Consider the following 20,165-nt stretch of genomic DNA (forward strand, 5'->3'; position numbering starts at 1 on the left):
GCTTGAATTATCAAAATGGCGGTGACCATATTCGGCAACTTCAGGTTGGCCCTTAGGCCTTACTTTTCTCGTTATGCGACAAGTTTTGTACGAGAAAAGATGATAACTGAAGCAGCTTTTCCAATTATAAAATTAGCAACTTTGGGGATTAAACAAATTAGTAAACCAGTTTCAAAAGGCATCAAGCAACTCGGTAAAAACAACCCAACGTTCGGAAGACGGGTGTGTGCTCCTCCTGCACAATGTAAGTAACATGTGCATTCTCTATGCAAAGCCTACTTCATTAGAACGGCCTCGGTCTACCTTGTCAACGTATGAGTGGTATTTCCATCTTAAGAGCTTTTCTTTCACAATTCCTACACAAATTGATTTTAATGGTTGCTCTAGAATGGTCATCCAGTCGAAAAATGTTTTGAAGCTACAAGTAGTACTATGCAAATAACAGAAACGTGTTATCGTGAAACTGGTACTAAACTGGTTCTAATGCTGGTCTTTCACAACTTGTAGCAGGGACGGTACCAAATCAGTTCAGTAGTGTACACCATATATATTCACACTGCAGTTACAATACTTAGCATACAGTTCTCCTGAACATGTTTTTTCTTTTCCCTTTAGGATCACAGATTACACAATTTCCAAGTTTGAATCATTCTGTAGTTTGATGATAGCACAGCACAAACCATGCATTAATATTTGCATCATGCTGTTGTGGGAGGATGGCAAGTGAAAAAACTGTAGAAACATTTTTGAGAAGTCATTGTAGTCTACTAAGTTCTGTACTATACATCGATTCAATGACTTCCTCTCTGCAAACCATATCTGCATTATTTACTATAGAATGCATATATAGCTTCAATATCTATGAGATTCCTCTAAATCTGTCCACAGCATTATAAGGAAATTGGGTATTGTTATTTACCCAGTAGGCAAACTCATGAAACCACTAGCAAAAGACATGATGAGTGAGAAGTCAGTCACAAATTAAACGTACTGTACTGTCCCATAATTAAAAGTGTCCGCGGAATAATTTAAGTTTTACCTGTTTGGCCTTCTGTACATAGAAACATCTTTGGACATATCGTTAGGGAGACACTCAGCCCCTCACAAGTTTCTTTTAAATTACTTGCACCACTTGGGCAAGATATAAGGTATCTGTTGTCAACTTGAGCATTTAAACATCATCCTTGATTCAAGATATAACCCAAAAACTCAGAGGCCCTAAATATTCCATTCTTCCTTCAGACATAGTCTGAAGTTAGGTTCATAACCTTTTGATGTCACAATAGAAAGGGGGAGGGGTCAACATCATGTCTCTGGATTTGTTGAAAACAATATGGTCACCTTACTGTACTATGGCATACATGTATGATTGTAGAGCCTGTGCTGCATTACAAAGTGCAACCTTTACATTGTAAGAAACTACTTAAAGTTCTTCATACTTGAAACATATATACAGTAGTTACAGTATAATACTGTAGTACAGTAGGTTCATGTCAGCCATGTTGTTCTGGCACGCTTAACATTAAATACTTGCAAACTCTACAAGTGGTAATTGAGAACCCACAACCAAAAGGGAACCCTAGATAAACTGTAGACCACTGGGATGCTTCACATGTCTGGTTGTGTTTATGCATGAAATCTGGAAAAAAGCATGACCTCATCTATACAGTACACTAGTACAGTATGTATGGATTAAGTGTTAATTACTGCAGGCATTATGCAGAGCTATCTAGCTAGACTACAGTAGCTTATAAATACAGTAGGGCTCTCCGAAAATTGACTGAAGGCAAACAATATTGAACGAAGCTTGCACATATATGCAAATGCTCCAAGTTATACAACAAATGTGGAAAGGATATTATGTCATATCTTAAAGGGAATAGCGCAATACTTATCATAGCAGATGCCTAATCAATTCACTAATACTCTGATTCAACAATCAGTTAGATCAATCATGTGCAGTTAAATGCTAGCTGTTACAATACCCTCAGCTTAAACTTTTATGACATATGACCTAACCTTGTAATACTAAACCTTGTGTACCTTGTAAACAAGTTGTATGGTATTCACTGATTTTGACCAAATTTTGAAGCCAAAATATTAAGGTTTAAAGTACATGACCACTGACCAGGGTAAAGGGATAGCCAGTTTACAGTCTTTTTGTGAACCATTAAACATTTGAGTGTATAAACATGGGCCATTCGGCAACCACAAGTACTGTTTATCAATAACTTGTTTTACCAAATTATCATTCGCAAGCAGTAATACTTGAAAATGCACCGTTGTTAATTTACCTGTTTAATTTTGCTTTGAAGATCTGAGTGGTTGATTATTTAAACTGGAAGGGCTAATACAAGAATTATACATCACTCGGTTTGTTTTTGTTCTGTGATCAAGAGGCTTGTAATGGCAAGTTATGGAGGCCATTCAGTTTCTGGCTTCCACTTATTTTTATCTTTGGTTACAAGTAATATAACTTTTCAATCCCAAATCCTTCCCATCCTTCAATAAAACCATCTGTTTTACATACCTCACCAGTCTCCAAGTTTTGCCCTACTGTATGTAGCTTGGACTAATAGTACTGCCCCTTATCCTTGCTCAACATTGAGTGTCACACCTGCAATTGGATTTATTTAACACTGGTAACAAACTTGTCTGAATGCTGAAAATCTAGTTTTAATCTGGATATATAATCACCACTGATCCTGTACCTTAATACTAGCGGTCAGTGCACAATGACCTGTACTGGATATAATCATCACTGAATCTGTACCTTAATACCAGTGGTCAGTGTACAATGACCTGAAGGGTTGTAGTGATTTAGTTTCGTCCACCCTCCTTTAGAATTGAACATTCCGTGACGGGTTTCCGGAAGCCCCTGATTTTCAGGGGTTAGAAAGTTTCTAGGAAGCGTGGGCACAACCGACGAGCGACGCGAGCGATTAACCTGGCCAACCGTATATATTTTGTAGCGAACGACTTCTACAGCGATTGATTCTCGTATTTTAGTATATTTAAGGATCTTTTAACAGAACGTTTATTTTTATCTGTGGATTTTACTCGAGGACACTTTATCCAACCTTAAAGTCGACTTAACTTCGAGGAACATTTTAGCGTTACCAATTATATATAGCCTACCGTTGATTCTGCCTAAAGCACTTATACGTAGGTCCGCCTTACCTACTTTTACTTATATCTACAGCCATCGCGCCGAGCGAGGACTTATATTTTATTATAACCTAGATGTAGCGTGAGCATCAACACTTCTAAAAGGGGCTGGCGAAAATATTCGCCACCGATTCGTGGAGTGTTTACGTGTTCATACATATATCTTTTTAGTACCTAGAGACTATTCGGTCGCGAAAGCCTTCACGCGATACAGCATATACCACTTATTTACTGGAAGCCACTGGATCGCGAAGCCGTATATTATTTAGCGTCATAGCGCCATCATTAGCGTCTAGCCTGTAGCATCTAGCTCGTAGTATCTAGCTTTCAACCATATACAGAGTCTGGTAACTTAAACACCAGCTGACTTAGCCTGAGGATTCTGGCGTTGGCAACAATCCGGGATATGGACGTGGAAAGACATAGTATTTAAAGGTATGTCGATCTTTTTATACTTTAGATTAGTTTCCCCACAGAAACATCTAAATTGGTGACCCCGACGTGATTTTTTCACCCATATTCTGGCCTTGTTTTAGATTTAGCTTCTGCTTGTTTACTCTGTAGTCTGTAGCCTATCGTTGGGCTTACTTTGTACTAGTGTTACAATGGTGGTGTAACGTTGGAATCTTATTACTTCAGTGTTGGTCTATTTTCGATACTCACTCTTGGCAAGAGACATTACCGGTTTGCCTCATTATTTACCAGACGGAGGATTATCTCACTTCATTATTCAGGCCTTTCACGTTTATTACATCCTATCGCTATTTTCTGGTTGTTCACGAAGGACCTAAGACATGTTTTGCCAATGTCTAACATTAGCCGCCCTGTTGTAAATTTATTGTTTGTAGCTGACTCTAGAGCCTATTCATTTGATCGTTATACTACGCCATCTAGCTTCCAGCATCGTATTGAATTTGTTATTAAGCGTGGAGCCACTGTAGGAGAATTACTCGCCCTCACACAACAGCGTATTCAACGATTTAACCCTAGCGACTGGTTGATAGTACGTCTTGCAGCTGGTATCAACGACTTGTTAGCATTCACAGGCACTTCCAGGCAAAGTCGAGTTATTACTTGTTCATCTGTCTCAGCTGATCAACTTATTGCTAGGCTCATTCATTTTCGTGACACACTTAGACAGACTCACCCTAATTGTATAGTTTCTTTTGTCACCATCCCTACGGCCTCGTTCGAGAAATTTCAAAGTCACAAGAATTTAGCCACGCCAACTCTTTCCACTGAGCAACTACACCAACTTCAACGAGACTTAGACAGCAAGCTAGACGTTATTAACGCCTCGATCCACGATATCAATCAACAGCATCAGTCAGGGATCCCTACGCGTACAGTAAATTGGCATTCTTTCATTCGACGTCCCACTACACGTCGCAATCGTACTGGTCGGATTACGAGAGCGATTGTACGCAATACCTTTACCAAGCTCTACGACGGTCTACATGCAGTGTCTTCGCTAAAACAACGGTGGCATCTAGAGATTTGTAGGGCATTTTCAGCAGACGTATGTAATTTGCTGTCCCATCTGTAGCGTATATATTTGGATTTTATCCCACATAGTTGTTATTACACTTCAAGTGTTAGCTTTGTATTGTATATTTCCATTAGTAGCCTAGGGCATTCACGTTACGATGGCAACACCAGATGAAACCGCTACGACCATGTCTAAACCCGAGCCGCCACAAGAGTCGAGCATTACGGCAGTTAATCTTAGACTACCCCCATTTTATCCAAACGACCCCGCCCTGTGGTTTGGTCAGGTAGAAAGCCTTTTCGTTACACGCCGTATTACCAGCCAAGATACCAAATTCGCCTTTGTCATTTCTTCTCTCCAACCGGAAGTGGCGCAGGAAATTAGGGACATACTCCTCACCCCACCATCCAAGAACCGGTACGACTTTCTAAAGTCCGAGCTCATAAAGCGTACATCTCAGTCGGAACAAAAGCGCCTACGCCAGCTGCTGACCACTGAAGACCTCGGCGACAGAAAACCGAGTCAACTACTGCGTCGCATGTACCAACTCCTCGGAGACCAGCAACTCGAGAGCTCTATCCTGAAGCAACTCTTCTTACAACGGTTGCCCACGAATGTTCAGCTCATTCTCGCTTCTACCTCCGAGCAAGTTGACATCCACGGTTTGGCCTCGTTGGCCGACAAAATTCTAGAGGTTACTCCCTCACCAGTCGTCGCCGCAGTCGTTGACTCCGTACCAGCCATTGCAGCCACTCCACAAGTTGCACAAACATCAATTTCGCCCGACACAACTCACCTCGTCGCTCTAGTGGATAAGCTATCCCTACAAGTAGAAGAGCTCACCAGGACCGTCCAGCAGCTAAAACAACGCTCCCGCTCCCGTAGTCGTCCTCGTGGCCGTTCACCAGCTGGCAACCCAAGCTTTTGTTACTTTCACAACAGCTTTGGGGATAATGCAAGAAAGTGTCGCCCCCCTTGCAAACACCCGAAGTCCCAGGATCTGTTAAACAAGCAGGCCAGCAACTAGGGACGACACAGCTGTCTGGCCCCACTCCTAAGAGTCGTCTTTTCTACGTAATGGACAGGGAAACAGGAACCCGCTTCCTCATCGACACCGGTGCAGAGGTTAGTGTTATTCCTGCCACGAGCAAAGAGAAGACTACACCAGCGAGATTTTTCTTAAGAGCTGCAAATCTCACCAACATAGGTACATATGGTGAATCTTCGCTAACCCTCAACATAGGTTTACGCCATATTTACCGATGGATTTTTGTTAAGGCTGACGTCTCAACTCCTATCATAGGTGCAGATTTCCTTGAACACTTCTCATTACTAGTCGATATCAAGCATCGTCGACTGCTTGATCTTCATACTTCCCTTAGTATCACTGGTATTCGTTCAACAGTAGAGTCTTCCAATCTTACTTTTCACATTGATGACCACGACTCACAGTATCGCTCGTTACTACGTCAGTTTCCGCACCTCGTCAATCCCAGTCGAACAGCTGCCACTGTCAAACATAACATCACCCACCATATCCTCACAAAAGGACCACCTACTTTCGCCCGTCCTCGTCGTCTCGCACCTGATCGATTACGTCTTGCCAAAAACGAATTTGAGCATATGCTGGAATTAGGTATTATCAGACCCTCTGAAAGTTCTTGGTCTTCACCTCTACATATGGTACCCAAGAAGTCAGGCGATTGGAGACCGTGTGGAGACTATCGCTCCCTCAACAGCGTCACTATTCCAGACCGCTACCCGATACCGCATATACATGATTTTACTGGTACCCTTCATGGCAAGATAATCTTCTCTAAAATTGACCTTGTACGTGCATACCACCAAATTCCAGTTGAACCGGCCGACGTTCCAAAGACCGCGATCACGACACCTTTCGGTCTCTTCGAGTTCGTTAGGATGCCTTTCGGTCTAAAAAATGCAGCTCAAACCTTTCAACGCTTCATCGACGAGGTACTTCGAGGCTTGCCTTTTGTATACGCCTATCTGGATGATCTCTTAGTGGCTAGTTCCTCTGCCGAGGAGCATTATCAACACCTCAACCAGTTATTTCAACGACTTGACAGCTATGGCATTAATATCAACCCTAGTAAATGTGAGCTTGGAGTGTCTTCACTTGAATTCTTGGGCCATCACGTTGACAGTCAGGGAATCCGTCCCCTGCCTGAGAAGGTTCAAGCAGTTCAAGACTTCCCGGCACCTGAAAACCTCACTCAGTTGCGTGCATTTCTTGGTTTAGCCAATTTCTATCGACGTTTTGTTCCACATTGTGCTACTCTTATGCAACCTCTTACTGACTTACTCTCGTCTAAAGTCAAGAACAAATCTATTCAACTGACCGATGCACAACACCAGTCCTTCAAAGACATCAAGACTGCCTTAGCTCAGGTGACATTACTTCATCACCCGTTGCCTCAAGCGACCCTTTCACTAATGGTGGATGCCTCCGATTTTGCTGTGGGCGGTGTCCTGCAACAGTTTATAAATGGTACATGGCGTCCATTATCATTTTTCTCTAAGCGTCTCCAGAAAGCAGAAACTCGCTACAGTGCCTTTGGTCGAGAACTCCTGGCGGTCTACCTTAGCATTCGACACTTCCGTCACTTGCTCGATGGACGAAGCTTTACGGTCTACACGGATCACAAGCCACTTACTTACGCCTTTGCTTCCAAGCCAGATCGCTATTCACCTCGCGAAATTCGTCACCTAGATTATATTTCGCAATACTCCACCGACCTACGTCACATTCCAGGTCGCGACAACGTAGTAGCAGACGCGCTATCTCGTAACGTATACGGCGTTACTATCTCCTCATCACCACTCGATTTCACAGCAATCGCATCTGCGCAACAACACGACGATGAGCTTATTCAGCTACGGAAATCATCTTCGTTAAAGCTTACAGATGTACCCCTTCCCGCAGCGGAGGGCACCATTACCTGTGATGTCTCTACTGGCACAGCCAGACCTTACATTCCGCAACAATTTCGACGAGCAGTCTTCGATTCTCTTCACTCACTTTCGCACCCTGGCATCAATGCTACCAAACGACTAATCACGCAGCGTTACATTTGGTCAAACGTACACAAAGATGTCTCGAATTGGTGCAAATCATGCATTAAGTGTCAACAAGTTAAGGTTCACCGTCACACCAAAACGCCAATTGGTAGTTTCCCGATGACGCAGACCCGCTTCCAGCACATTCACATGGACATTGTTGGACCACTGCCACCCTCGGAGGGATATTCCTATCTACTCACCATCGTTGACCGCTTTACAAGATGGCCGGAAGCCATTCCGATTTCGAACATCACAGCCGAAACCGTAGCCAAATCCTTTGTTAAACGATGGGTCTCTACCTTTGGAGTTCCTTCGGTGATAACAACAGATAGAGGTTCGCAATTCGAGTCTTCCCTCTTTCGCCACCTTAACCAACTACTAGGAACACATCGCATCCGAACGACCGCCTACCATCCGGCAGCCAATGGTCTTGTGGAACGTTTTCACCGGCAATTAAAGTCAGCACTTTCAGCTGCCGATTCCACACACTGGACAGAAGTACTTCCTTTGGCCCTTTTAGGCATTCGCACTTCTCTTAAGGTGGACATGAACTGTTCCGCTGCAGAAATGGTTTTTGGCACAACACTGGCTCTTCCCAGTGACATTGTTTCACCGTCTGATGATGATAGTCTGATGGACCCATCTGACTACGTGGATCGTCTTCGTCAGTACATGACTAACCTTCGTCCTGCCTTGACCAGAACGCCTCCTTACCGCAACCAAATACATCCAGACCTGCATACCTGCACTCATGTTTGGATACGTATTGACGCTGTTCGTGCACCATTACAACCTCACTACAATGGCCCTTACCAAGTCATCGAGCGACACGATAAATTCTTTATTCTTTTGGTACGTGGCAAGCGATCAACCATCAGTCTGGATCGACTCAAACCAGCGTACCTCGACGACGAATTCACAACAGTCGCTAAACCTTCAGCTCCGTCTCGACGCATTGACAAAGCCAAACCGACTACGCCTACCACACCCGATCTCCCGGCTACCTCGACACCTACACGTCCTGTAGAAAACACCAAGCCGCCACCGACCAGAGTTACTCGGTCGGGTAGACACGTCCATTGGCCGAGCCGCTATGTTGAAGTCATCGTCATCGATTGAATCATTAGCTCCTGTTGTACGACACTTATCGTTTTACTCGATTGCTCTCACTTACTCAGCAATCTGGGGAGGAGCTAGTTGTAGTGATTTAGTTTCGTCCACCCTCCTTTAGAATTGAACATTCCGTGACGGGTTTCCGGAAGCCCCTGATTTTCAGGGGTTAGAAAGTTTCTAGGAAGCGTGGGCACAACCGACGAGCGACGCGAGCGATTAACCTGGCCAACCGTATATATTTTGTAGCGAACGACTTCTACAGCGATTGATTCTCGTATTTTAGTATATTTAAGGATCTTTTAACAGAACGTTTATTTTTATCTGTGGATTTTACTCGAGGACACTTTATCCAACCTTAAAGTCGACTTAACTTCGAGGAACATTTTAGCGTTACCAATTATATATAGCCTACCGTTGATTCTGCCTAAAGCACTTATACGTAGGTCCGCCTTACCTACTTTTACTTATATCTACAGCCATCGCGCCGAGCGAGGACTTATATTTTATTATAACCTAGATGTAGCGTGAGCATCAACACTTCTAAAAGGGGCTGGCGAAAATATTCGCCACCGATTCGTGGAGTGTTTACGTGTTCATACATATATCTTTTTAGTACCTAGAGACTATTCGGTCGCGAAAGCCTTCACGCGATACAGCATATACCACTTATTTACTGGAAGCCACTGGATCGCGAAGCCGTATATTATTTAGCGTCATAGCGCCATCATTAGCGTCTAGCCTGTAGCATCTAGCTCGTAGTATCTAGCTTTCAACCATATACAGAGTCTGGTAACTTAAACACCAGCTGACTTAGCCTGAGGATTCTGGCGTTGGCAACAATCCGGGATATGGACGTGGAAAGACATAGTATTTAAAGGTATGTCGATCTTTTTATACTTTAGATTAGTTTCCCCACAGAAACATCTAAAGGGTAACAAAGGATACCTAGATAGAGAAATCAAAGGCCATTTATCTGAAGTTGATCGTTTCTTTCTTTCCCTGGTCTTCCCCTCGACAGTATACCACTGGCTGGATGTCAATCTACGAATGAGGATCCTCGGGCTTGGGAAAGCCACCGAAGTGGCTCCTCTGAGCGAGGAGGCAGCCGTTGAACTTGGTGCTGAAATGATCGGCGAGACCTTCATCTTTACCGTGGCAGTAGGTTGTCTGGCATTTGAGTATTGGAGGCAAGCAAGAAAGGAAGCTAAACATGAAAATAAACAGACGGATGCCATAGACAGATTAGAAAGTAGAGTCAATGAACTAGGAATGCTCCTAGAGCAACAAGATGCCAGACTACGAGAGATGAACAGAATAATTTTAACCCGGACTCCCGCTAGCAAATCATCCTGAAGATAAAAGTGGAGGATTTTATTGTGCAATTCCACCAAGCAAGACTGTATTTGCCAGATTCTGAATGTGTGTAAATACTGTAGTCGTAAACAAACTTGTTAGATGTATGTACTCATTTCATGGACAGAAAATCAGTGTCATTGTGCAGGCTTCTTGCTAATTATGTTCAGTAATTTTCAACTCAACTTGCTACAGTTTAAACAGAGCTCTCTAAAACCATATTATAAATGTACTTGAGTGTTGGTTGGACTTCTAGGTCCAGTGTACTGTACCATAACTTGAAGTATGTCACTTAAAATCAGAAAGTCACAACTGAAGAAGAGTCTGGAAATGTAAATGAGGAAATTTGTGACGAAATTTGACCATTGCAGCTTGGATGGCCATTAGTTGGCGCATGAAAGTGGACAACACATTCTCATCTCAAGGAGACACAAGATTACATGGGCTGCATGACACCATACATGTACTTTAATAGGGTGTGGAATACCGTATAGTTTACGTACTTCACAATGTGAAATTGATGCTCCTGACAAATGTACTGTACGTAATGAATAAGTACAATATCTGGCTGTTTGCACAGATATAAAATATAAATATATCTATATATATACATATATGTATATATCTTTATATATATATATATCCAAAAGAGAAAAAGTTGCAACGAAAGAAGCGCTGTGATAACGCTCGAAATATTTTGTAACTGATTTAACGTTTTAAGTAATAAAGTTGGAAATGAAAGTCATTTTTTCTCCCTTTGTATCTTTTGGATATATCTTACTTTCCAACACATGCCAACAGACATGTCTATATAAATATATATATATATATGCATTCTTTATATACGGAAGCCAGTACAGGACACATACAAGTACCGTTTCTAACTGTGTTGCTGCATTACATACCCTTTTTCAAACCCAAATGCCGGTAGTGTGGTTTACAGTAGCTTCATAAACTATTATCAGAAAAGTGGTGCATTTATGGGTCCTATTAGAGGTCTAGCTGGATGGAGGACAGTGCCCTGGGCTGCTGGACTGTCCAGTCTAATAAGATAACCTTTCCATCCTTAATTGTAGATGAGCAATTTTGAAAGAAATGCTGCAGCTGTTTAGTCTAACCAGATGCACTTGCTTACACTAAATGCCAGGCAGATAAGACTTGAATTTTCATCAACAGAAATATTGTCATCAATTCTTTAAATGAATGCAGCTAATGTCAAAACTTATGGCTAGGAAGGATACTTGTTTCCATGGAAACAATTTTTCAAATGTCACAAATCAGTGAAACACTTGTGGTCATACAACATTCAAGATGACAGTCATAAACTTTGATCCCAACTAATGTGGAAATCTTAAAACAGCTACTGAAATAGCCCCACCATTTAGTACAAGTTCCACTTTCTCACATCCTCTAGATTTTGAGTCTACAGTTTCTACACATAACCATATGTTCAAATTGTGGGGAAACTTATTTTCTCAAGTAAGCATTTGGCCAGTTCTAGCATTATTACCTTTCTGGTAAGTAGAAGTACTTCATTAAAGTTAAAGTGTAATGATCAAAAGATTTACAAGAGTTCTACTAAGTTTTGGATTGAAATCCTGGTGTGCAAGGGTGTTTTATTTTTAATTTCTTTCTTTCTTTTTTCACACTAGTAACTTTAAAAACTTGATAAGCATCAACAATAGTCCATTATTTTATTTTCTCAGATATAAATCATGAAATAAACAAATATGCACCATCCTTCAGAAGAAATTAATAACGAAAACTATGTAAGATTGTTTCGGATAAAATGTGTGGTTGTACTGTTCTCTCAATTTCTCTGTAAAGTTTATGAAATAAAGTGTATTTTATTTGATTCCACTGCTGATATTTTGTGCCTTGCCATGATTTTCATGTTTAAATGTATATTTAAGTTGTATTGTAACATTTAACATATGTTGTAAATCTGGTTACTTGCTTTGACCTTACTATCAATTTTTTTTTAAATAAGTTACCGCAGACAAGCAACCGTTGAATTATGTTGTTTATACGGGAGAAAACTGGGGCTAGGAACCTCTAGTAAATAATCATAATAATAATAAAAATAACTTATATAGTCTTATATAGTGCGGACCCCAACAAAAGTTGTTCATTGTGCTTTACGGGCGCTGAAGGTTAAAAAACTAAAACAGTTGAGAGAAAAGAAAAGTTTTGAATAATTGAATCCAAAGACCTAAGTTCAACCGGAAAGGAGTTCCATAAACATGGTGCAGCATTCAGAAAGCTACAGTCACCGAAAGATCTTGTAGAGTTTGAATCTTGCACATTCCAAAAAACTAAAATACATGTAGGGCAATACTGAAAATCTTTTCTAGGTTCTATTGAAAGCCAATTGCTCCTTCCATCCTAAAATTATCATTGATGAAGGAAAACATAACCCAAACTGCACATGTGAAGCTAAAAACCCTCATGTGCATTTTCTAGAATATCAATCTGTACTGTACATCTCTAATTTCACAAGGAAAAAGCAAATGTTTTGCAGAATACAATTTTGTCATATTTATTAAGAATGTTCTTTACAGGGAGACAATGAGGTTACATATCTATGTACATTTAAAAATTCTCATCCCATTATCAAAATATTGCAAAATTATCTTACAAATCCCCACTTCAAGGTTGCATGAAATAATTTCCACAGCAAATATATATGTATACCCAATGTAAGTAATGTAACTGGATTATAATCTTAATATTCAGTGTTTGTTCATGAAACACTCAATAACCAAAACGTACTTGTTGATGTCAATCAACCTGCTGATAATTCACAGAGTATCTCAACAGTAATAACATTCCTGTTAATGTTTCTTTGAAACATCTAAGCTCTGAAATAATCACTTTGCCTGAAATTCCAAGAGTCCACTCTACATCTGAAGCAGATTCTATCAATCAAAGAAAAGTTGTTCATTTTTTACCCAAATTTAACATTTGCCTCCTAGAATAAGGAGGTTATTCCTACAATAGGTCCTTTACATAGTCAAGCTGAAAAGGGAACTAATACTTACAAACATCAGACTTTATTTGTCCCTAAACCCTTATTATCGTAGAGTCTGTAAAATCTGACTTGTTACACTGTCACAGATTCACCCAAAACCTGATATCATCATCACAACCCAAAGTTTGAAATTATTTCAAGACTTGCCAAATCTTGGGAAATGAAGTCATCTCCTTTTTAAACTTGACCAGCCAGGGTGTTATATGATATACAAAGAGGTTTAAATTGTTCATTTAAAGTTGGTTTCATTACAGACATGAACAATTACAGCTTGATACTGTGTTCTATTATAAGATTCCAAACCAAGTTTCCTGTGGTTTGCCTGTATAATTACCTTGGTTCAATAGTGGCTTAGAAAACCAGTGGCTTGCATCACAAAAATAAAAGGAGACTTAAAAAAGTCAAGGTGTCAGACAGACTACCAAGGTAAACTCACAGACATAAATGGAATGGTGTCAGTCGTTTTTTTGTCATCCTTCTCTAGAAAGAAGAAAACAGCAGAAAAGAGCTTAAAATACAAGAAGGACACAAAAACATCTATCCTGAGATAATTAAATATCACAATCAATTGTAAATACATTAAACATCTACTTCCTCATAACCTTCAGCTAGAAAACTAAAAAAAAAGAGATGAATATGGACAAATGCTTTGTGGTTCCTTGCCACCAGTTTAGGGGGACACTAAAAAGATACAAAAATTACCCCTGATGTATATAAGGCACTGAAACTACAAGACAGCAAGCAATATTCCAGAAGAAACAAACCCTACAAATGACAAAGGCAATTGCCTCTCTTCAAGGTGATATAATAGATAACCTACACATTACAAATGTTTATATTAATTCATCATTTACGTATGGCAGCCTTAACCGATATTCTCTTTCATAAACTGTTGCAAGGCACTAAGTCTCGCATCGATTTCGGCCATCTCCGAGGACCTGTTATAGACTTCTTGGGAACGATCTGTAGAGCAATAAAATAGGAGAAAATATGCTAGAAAAAGAAAGTAGGATTTCCATATATGGCCCTCCCTGATTCTTATCTGGGGGGGGGGGCGTGTACATGGTTGTGACCCTGCTGGTTTTGGTAGAGACAACTAACTACTTTACTTCTCGCTTGTTACATAATCCCTCATTGTTACCTGAACAACAGTTTCTTCTTTGTTGCTAACCAGTTTTAATTAATGCATTGTATATCCAATAGTTTATTAATGCTGACTCAATGTGTTAACGAAGAACCAGATAATGGTGCGAATACCCTTTGTCACATTTCAATGCCAACTGTACAGATGTTCGCATGTGGGGTAAAAGGAAAAGGATCTTTCTATTTTGTAGGCAATATGTGTGTAGCCTATTGTTCCATCCATTTGAATTGGCATTATTGTTATTTGCACAATAGCCTATTGTTCCATCCACTTTGATTGGTATTATTGCTATACCTTGTACACCGTACTCCTCTAGGTCCTTCCTTCGTATTCTACCTTTTGTAGTCATCTTGGCGGCTCTTCCAGGATTGAGCTTAGGATCAGGCGTGCTCATCATCGTAAAGGGAATATGTCAAGAAATATTATCTTCATACAATGCACAGGAAAGGAACTTTGTAGCAGGGACTGAGTTGCAGGGAACCTGAAGTTATAATCATTCTTTTGCTTTCATAATGCTTCACAAAACAGTTTGGGAACAGCAGCATCCTTTTGTGGTCATGTGACAATGTCATTTATTCAACTTTGTTCTGATAGGAAACCATCAAAAAAGTTACATCATTTAATTGCTTTTGTATTGATTTGACCAGCTAAAGGAAACGCTTGCAGCAAAATGGATACCCTTGAAACAAAAAGGGCAAGAAGTTCTAAACCTTTACAACAACATGGAACTTCTCAAGTATATGAATTTATGAGGCCAAACCAATAATCCGGTCAGTTTCTCTTATGTCCCAAACCTATTGTCAAGATGAATCCATTGTATTATCATAAATGCTAATATAAACCTGATTATCATTTACTCTACTAAAATACAAGTATTTAACTTATATAGATAACAGACGACCCAATGAAGAAACATAAGGTTTTCTTCCTTGACAAATATTGTAAATGCATGATATAAACAAGTACTCTGAGGATATTAAAATGCCAATATCCCAAAATCAATCATTGCATAGCTAATATGTTGTCTGGCGGGGATCATATGTCTGTGCGATTAATTAAGCAGCTTAGTCACTTGATTAGTGAGCTTTCAAAGTTAAACGTTATTTCCAATACTAAATGTGGCACAGACTGCAAACTGCATTGATGAACAATATTTTAAATAGTCTGCAACATAGTACTAAAAATTAATGCCTATAAATCAGATTGAGAAGATAATAAAATACTCATTTTTATCAATTTTTTTTCAGCCACAAAGTATCTATCAGGCTTTGTTTTGTAGTAAAAGGATATCTTCTAGTCTTGGTAGCACCTCCTTTCCTCCTAAAAGGCTGTGAAGAAAATAAAAAGGAGAAATTAACCTGACTGTATATTAATCCAGAAAGAACTAAGATTTCATGCCTTATTGAAATTTATAAAGTAAAATTCATTAATAAATTACGATAAAATTAATTTATTGGAATACATGAAAACATGGTACAATATAAAGATGTGGTGCATTTATTCCTGAAAATTTCAAAGCGCATCGACACCACAAAAGTCGTGTTTCTTATGTTTTTCATTGATTGCTTCCAAAATAGCTGCTTTCATTTTTGTGTTAAACTTGCAAGTTCAGTCACTTTGATTGATGAGCCTCTGATTTTTATAGGCTTACTTCTAAAAGTGATATGCCCTGTACTTACTATAGCTAAGTTCAATGCTTTGATACAATTTAATTAAATAACGCACATTAAGTTAATGACAAGAGGCTGTGTGAACTGGTAAATGAACAATAAAATGTTTTTACCAAGTAAAAGATTACACATGACATTCAACAGTTTTCATGTATTAGTAAGGGTAGATGTTGGAGTGGAATCCATGGTCCCCTCTTCTGAAGTCTGTTTTGACCAAAAAATTTACCGCAGTCTTTGTCATACCAAAGATACATGGTGGACAAACTATTGCATGCTTTGCGAGTGGGTATTCTTTACTAAATATTACGCCAACATTGGCTGAGAAGCAGTGCTACCTCAGTAACAACTTTGGCATCTACCAACGAGTGGGTATTCCTTACTAAATATTATGTATTTTAGATCCGAACTCGCGATGAAGCCTCATTGGCTTATCAAAACCGCAAGCTGACCGAAGTCAGTCTCTTTTACATTCATATTTAACGTCCATGATTATGAATTATCACTTGTCAACATCTCTGTAACTGGACAACATACATTAATCTTGGAGAGACTCGAACCGGGGACCTTTTGATTGGAAGGTACCGGCGTTAACCACTGATACCACTGGGTATTCCTTACTTATTATTATACCAACATTTGCTGAGAAGCAGCACTACCTCAGTAAAAACTTTGGCATCTACCAATCCTTGCCAGCAGGGCATTCTCATCTGAATAATCTTGGATCTGTCAACGTTTACAATGGATTGGATATTTACCATGATCCCTGACATTTGCAGTCATAAATAAATGTTTGTCGACTAATATTGTTCAGTGCTGGAACCAGACATACTGTACCCACGTATCACATACTCACCACATTAGGACTGTTCCAGGCACTGGAAGATGACGTTCTACCGGGTTTAATCACTTCTCTCATTTTCCTGTATAAAAAGTTGTAAACAAATTGTTTGTTTATATGACCATAACTTTCTCTTCTATAAAGTCTGTACAATTTATATACAGGAATGCAATGCACGAGCCTCACATGAAAAAATATGTAGCTCAGAGAACGACATAGAGATTATCAAGTTCCTAACACCATCTGTAGCTTTTGTCATTACTAACATTTAAACAATTTAGATTTTCTTATATCATTCACATGAGTTATAAGATACACTGTAACATACTAGCATACACCTCTGATGTTGTGGTATTTTTATTTGAACTTTCTTAAACATTTGCACAAACTAACAAGATAAACATAACAAGAAATGTTGTTACATGCTGGTCTGGTATGATCCAATCATTTCAGAATAAACTCTGGGTTGTACTTGAGAGTAAAAGGTAGATTCCATTAGACAAAAAGAAAACAACTTTGGGGTACCAAAGTAGACTTCAAGGTTGCATTTAAGAAATATTATATTGCTATGAGCAAAGCTTAAGTCACACTTTATTTCCGTTCTATTAGCTTAAAGTTCCCTAGCAAAGAAAGCAACTCTCTTAAAGCTACTGTATAAACCAAAACGTGATCATATTGTAGGTGACTCTTGTATCAAAGATTACACCTCTTTTTACACTATCACCATTGTGACTGACTCAACTACATGAGACCGCGAGTTCTTGGTTGAACCAAACTTGCAGTGTTGCATTTGTAATGTATTATGTGGATTTATACCCTGTGATAGACAAGGATTGAGGGAGGAGGCAGCCCCAAGCTCAGTGTTAAATTTGTTTATGTAAATCAGCTTGGGGTTGACCTTTGGATCAGTAGTGAACTTTAATTTCCATTGTTTGTGACATGCATAATTTACAAATCAGCAGTAGGCATAAGTAACAGCGCTGCACATCACACTGCTCATGGTTTCATGCTTTTCTTCGAGTAAAGAAATATTCATGTTCGGAGATCATAAGCGCGGCGTCTGATATCGAGCACAGGGTCTAATGTAACCACGTGGGGTTTCAAAATCAATTTATGGCTGAACACCAAGCACAGGGTATGATTCGTTATGTAAAGGCAGCCAATAAGACCAATCCTATACTGCCTGCCCTATACCATACTGCCAGGGGCTACCTTATCCTTCATTGCCTGGGGTCAATCTATCTTATATATCCAAGGACTAACATCTACTGCCAGTGGCCAACCTTTACCATACTGCCAGGGGCTTCCTTATACTTCACTGCCTGGGGTCAATCTATCTTTTAATGGCCATGGACTAACATACCCTGTACTGCCAGAGGTCGACCTATCTTATATAGCCAGGAGCCAAGCTATTCTATATATTGCCAAAGCCAACCATCCCATATCGCCATGGGCAGACATATGCTATATCGTCCTGGGGGGACTTATCCTATGTCACCATGCGCCAACCTATCTATATACTGTCGGGGTCCAACCTCTCCTATATTTTCAGGGGCCAATCTATCCTATATTGCCAGGGGCCAAGCTATTCTATATTGCCAGGGTCCAATCTATTCTATATTGCCAGGGGCCAAGCGATCCTATATTGCCAGGGGCCAAGCTATTCTATATTGCCAGGGGCCAATCTATCCTATACTGTCAGGGGCCAAGCTATCCTATATTGCCAGGGGCCAATCTATCCTATATTGCCAGGGGCCAATCTATCCTATATTGTCAGGGGCCAAGCTATCCTATATTGTCAGGAGCCAACCTATCTATATACTGTCAGGGTCCAACCTATCCTATATTGCCAGGGGCCAATCTATCCTATATTGTCAGGGGCCAAGCTATTCTATATTGCCAGGGGCCAATCTATCCTATATATTGCCAAAGTCATCCATCCCATATCACCATGGGTGGACCTATCCCATATCGGCATGGGGCCAACCTACTTCAACAACAGCCAATACCATTACCAACACTGTGAGTTATGAGACATATGAACTTGATTGATAACCAACAATAACAACCATACCAGGTACCATGTCAATCACTAAACAGAACCTTTCTGAACTTCAATGTTGCTATCAATACAGAATTCAAAGCCATATCATCTCTTACACTGACTGTTAACATGAATTCCATTGCTTTTGACTAAATAATGGGCAAATTTAATTAGGTGTAAACCAACTAGGGGTCAACCCATAAAAACTCCATTGATAGTTATAAAACAATAACACCTGTAGTGGCTTTTTGGCAAGTGACAACAAAGCTGTTCTTGTTCAAATGAACAAATAATTGATGACGTACGTCAAATATTTCCAAATTCTTGCTCACTCTTCTTCTTGAAAAGAAATTTGCTAAATAGGTAAATACTTAACCACATGAACCTGATATAAAAGTGCATTGGAATGAAATAAACTGTGGGCAGTTATAAACTTCAAACATGCTGGGAGAGTCTTTAAGAGAAGCAAACTCTCCTAGGAATAGAAAAGGAAAACAGATGCAAGATTACCTCCTCCTTCCTTCTGAAGCATCTGATAAGACCTCGACATCACTGAGTCCGGATGATGACCTACGGCTACCCACGCTACCTACGGAAGAACCCCTCGAGTGGCCCCTTCTATGACCTAAACCGATAAAAAAAAATATATAAAGTCAGATCTACTGTATGCATAAATATGTATTTAAAAAATATAGTTTATTGACTGAATTTATGCATCACAAGTCATAAAATAAATTTCTTGACTGAATTAGTTTCAAACTTTGTTTAAATATAATTAGTTTGTCAAATGTCACCAAGTTTAGATTCAATTTTCTTTTTTTAAATATTATCCAGAGTGATGGATTGTCGGAATATCCAAATTCTTTTCGGGTCTTTTCAAGTGTTCTGGAAATCAGCTCCATTGCCACCGAAATTTGCAGAAATGCAAACTAGAATCCCCCAAGTTTCTTTGCCTATAGATATTTAGTTCAGTATAGTGATGCACTTTGGAAAGAAAGCTAGTTTTTTTTATAAAGAAAGCCCAGTTGAATGTTAGTCACAGATATAAGTCTATGCCTAATATATATCTAAGGCAGACATTCTCAATCAGCGACCAGTGGGCCAGACCTGGTCTGTGAGAGGCTTCAATCTAGCCCATAGACATATATCAGCACACAATGTTGCACCCATCATTAGATAACTGGACCCTTCAGCCCTTAATGTTTGAGGGCCCCATCTGGACTATCCTGCACCT

General features: G+C 39.8%; 2 protein-coding genes across 3 annotated transcripts in view; one reads left to right on the top strand and one right to left on the bottom strand.

The window, feature by feature from the left end:
* Positions 1 to 13,759, top strand: LOC139971750 (optic atrophy 3 protein homolog). The gene is made up of 2 exons (XM_071978473.1): positions 1 to 244; positions 9,870 to 13,759. Exons 1-2 carry the CDS (start codon positions 16 to 18, stop codon positions 10,202 to 10,204), a joined length of 564 nt encoding a protein of 187 aa, XP_071834574.1. The 5' UTR covers positions 1 to 15; the 3' UTR covers positions 10,205 to 13,759.
* LOC139971749 (centrosomal protein CCDC61-like) overlaps positions 12,728 to 20,165 on the bottom strand; it is a 27,339-nt gene continuing 19,901 nt past the window's right edge. For both annotated transcript variants that reach the window (XM_071978471.1, XM_071978472.1), the window contains exons 12-16: positions 19,442 to 19,556; positions 16,903 to 16,969; positions 15,670 to 15,707; positions 14,674 to 14,777; positions 12,728 to 14,198 (exon numbers count right to left, since the gene is read on the bottom strand). In XM_071978471.1, coding sequence (XP_071834572.1) covers positions 14,101 to 14,198; positions 14,674 to 14,777; positions 15,670 to 15,707; positions 16,903 to 16,969; positions 19,442 to 19,556 — 422 coding nt within the window. In that variant the 3' untranslated portion in view covers positions 12,728 to 14,100. The remainder of the gene's footprint in view (positions 14,199 to 14,673; positions 14,778 to 15,669; positions 15,708 to 16,902; positions 16,970 to 19,441; positions 19,557 to 20,165) is intronic.

Source organism: Apostichopus japonicus, chromosome 8 (genome assembly GCF_037975245.1).
Source record: "Apostichopus japonicus isolate 1M-3 chromosome 8, ASM3797524v1, whole genome shotgun sequence".
NCBI lineage: Eukaryota > Metazoa > Echinodermata > Holothuroidea > Aspidochirotida > Stichopodidae > Apostichopus > Apostichopus japonicus.

Coding starts and splice junctions, on each gene's coding strand:
- LOC139971750 (XM_071978473.1), top strand. CDS start 16: ATGGCGGTGACCATATTCGGCAACTTCAGGTTGGCCCTTAGGCCTTAC. Junction 245..9,869: donor GTGTGCTCCTCCTGCACAAT/GTAAGTAACATG, acceptor TCCCCTCGACAG/TATACCACTGGCTGGATGTC.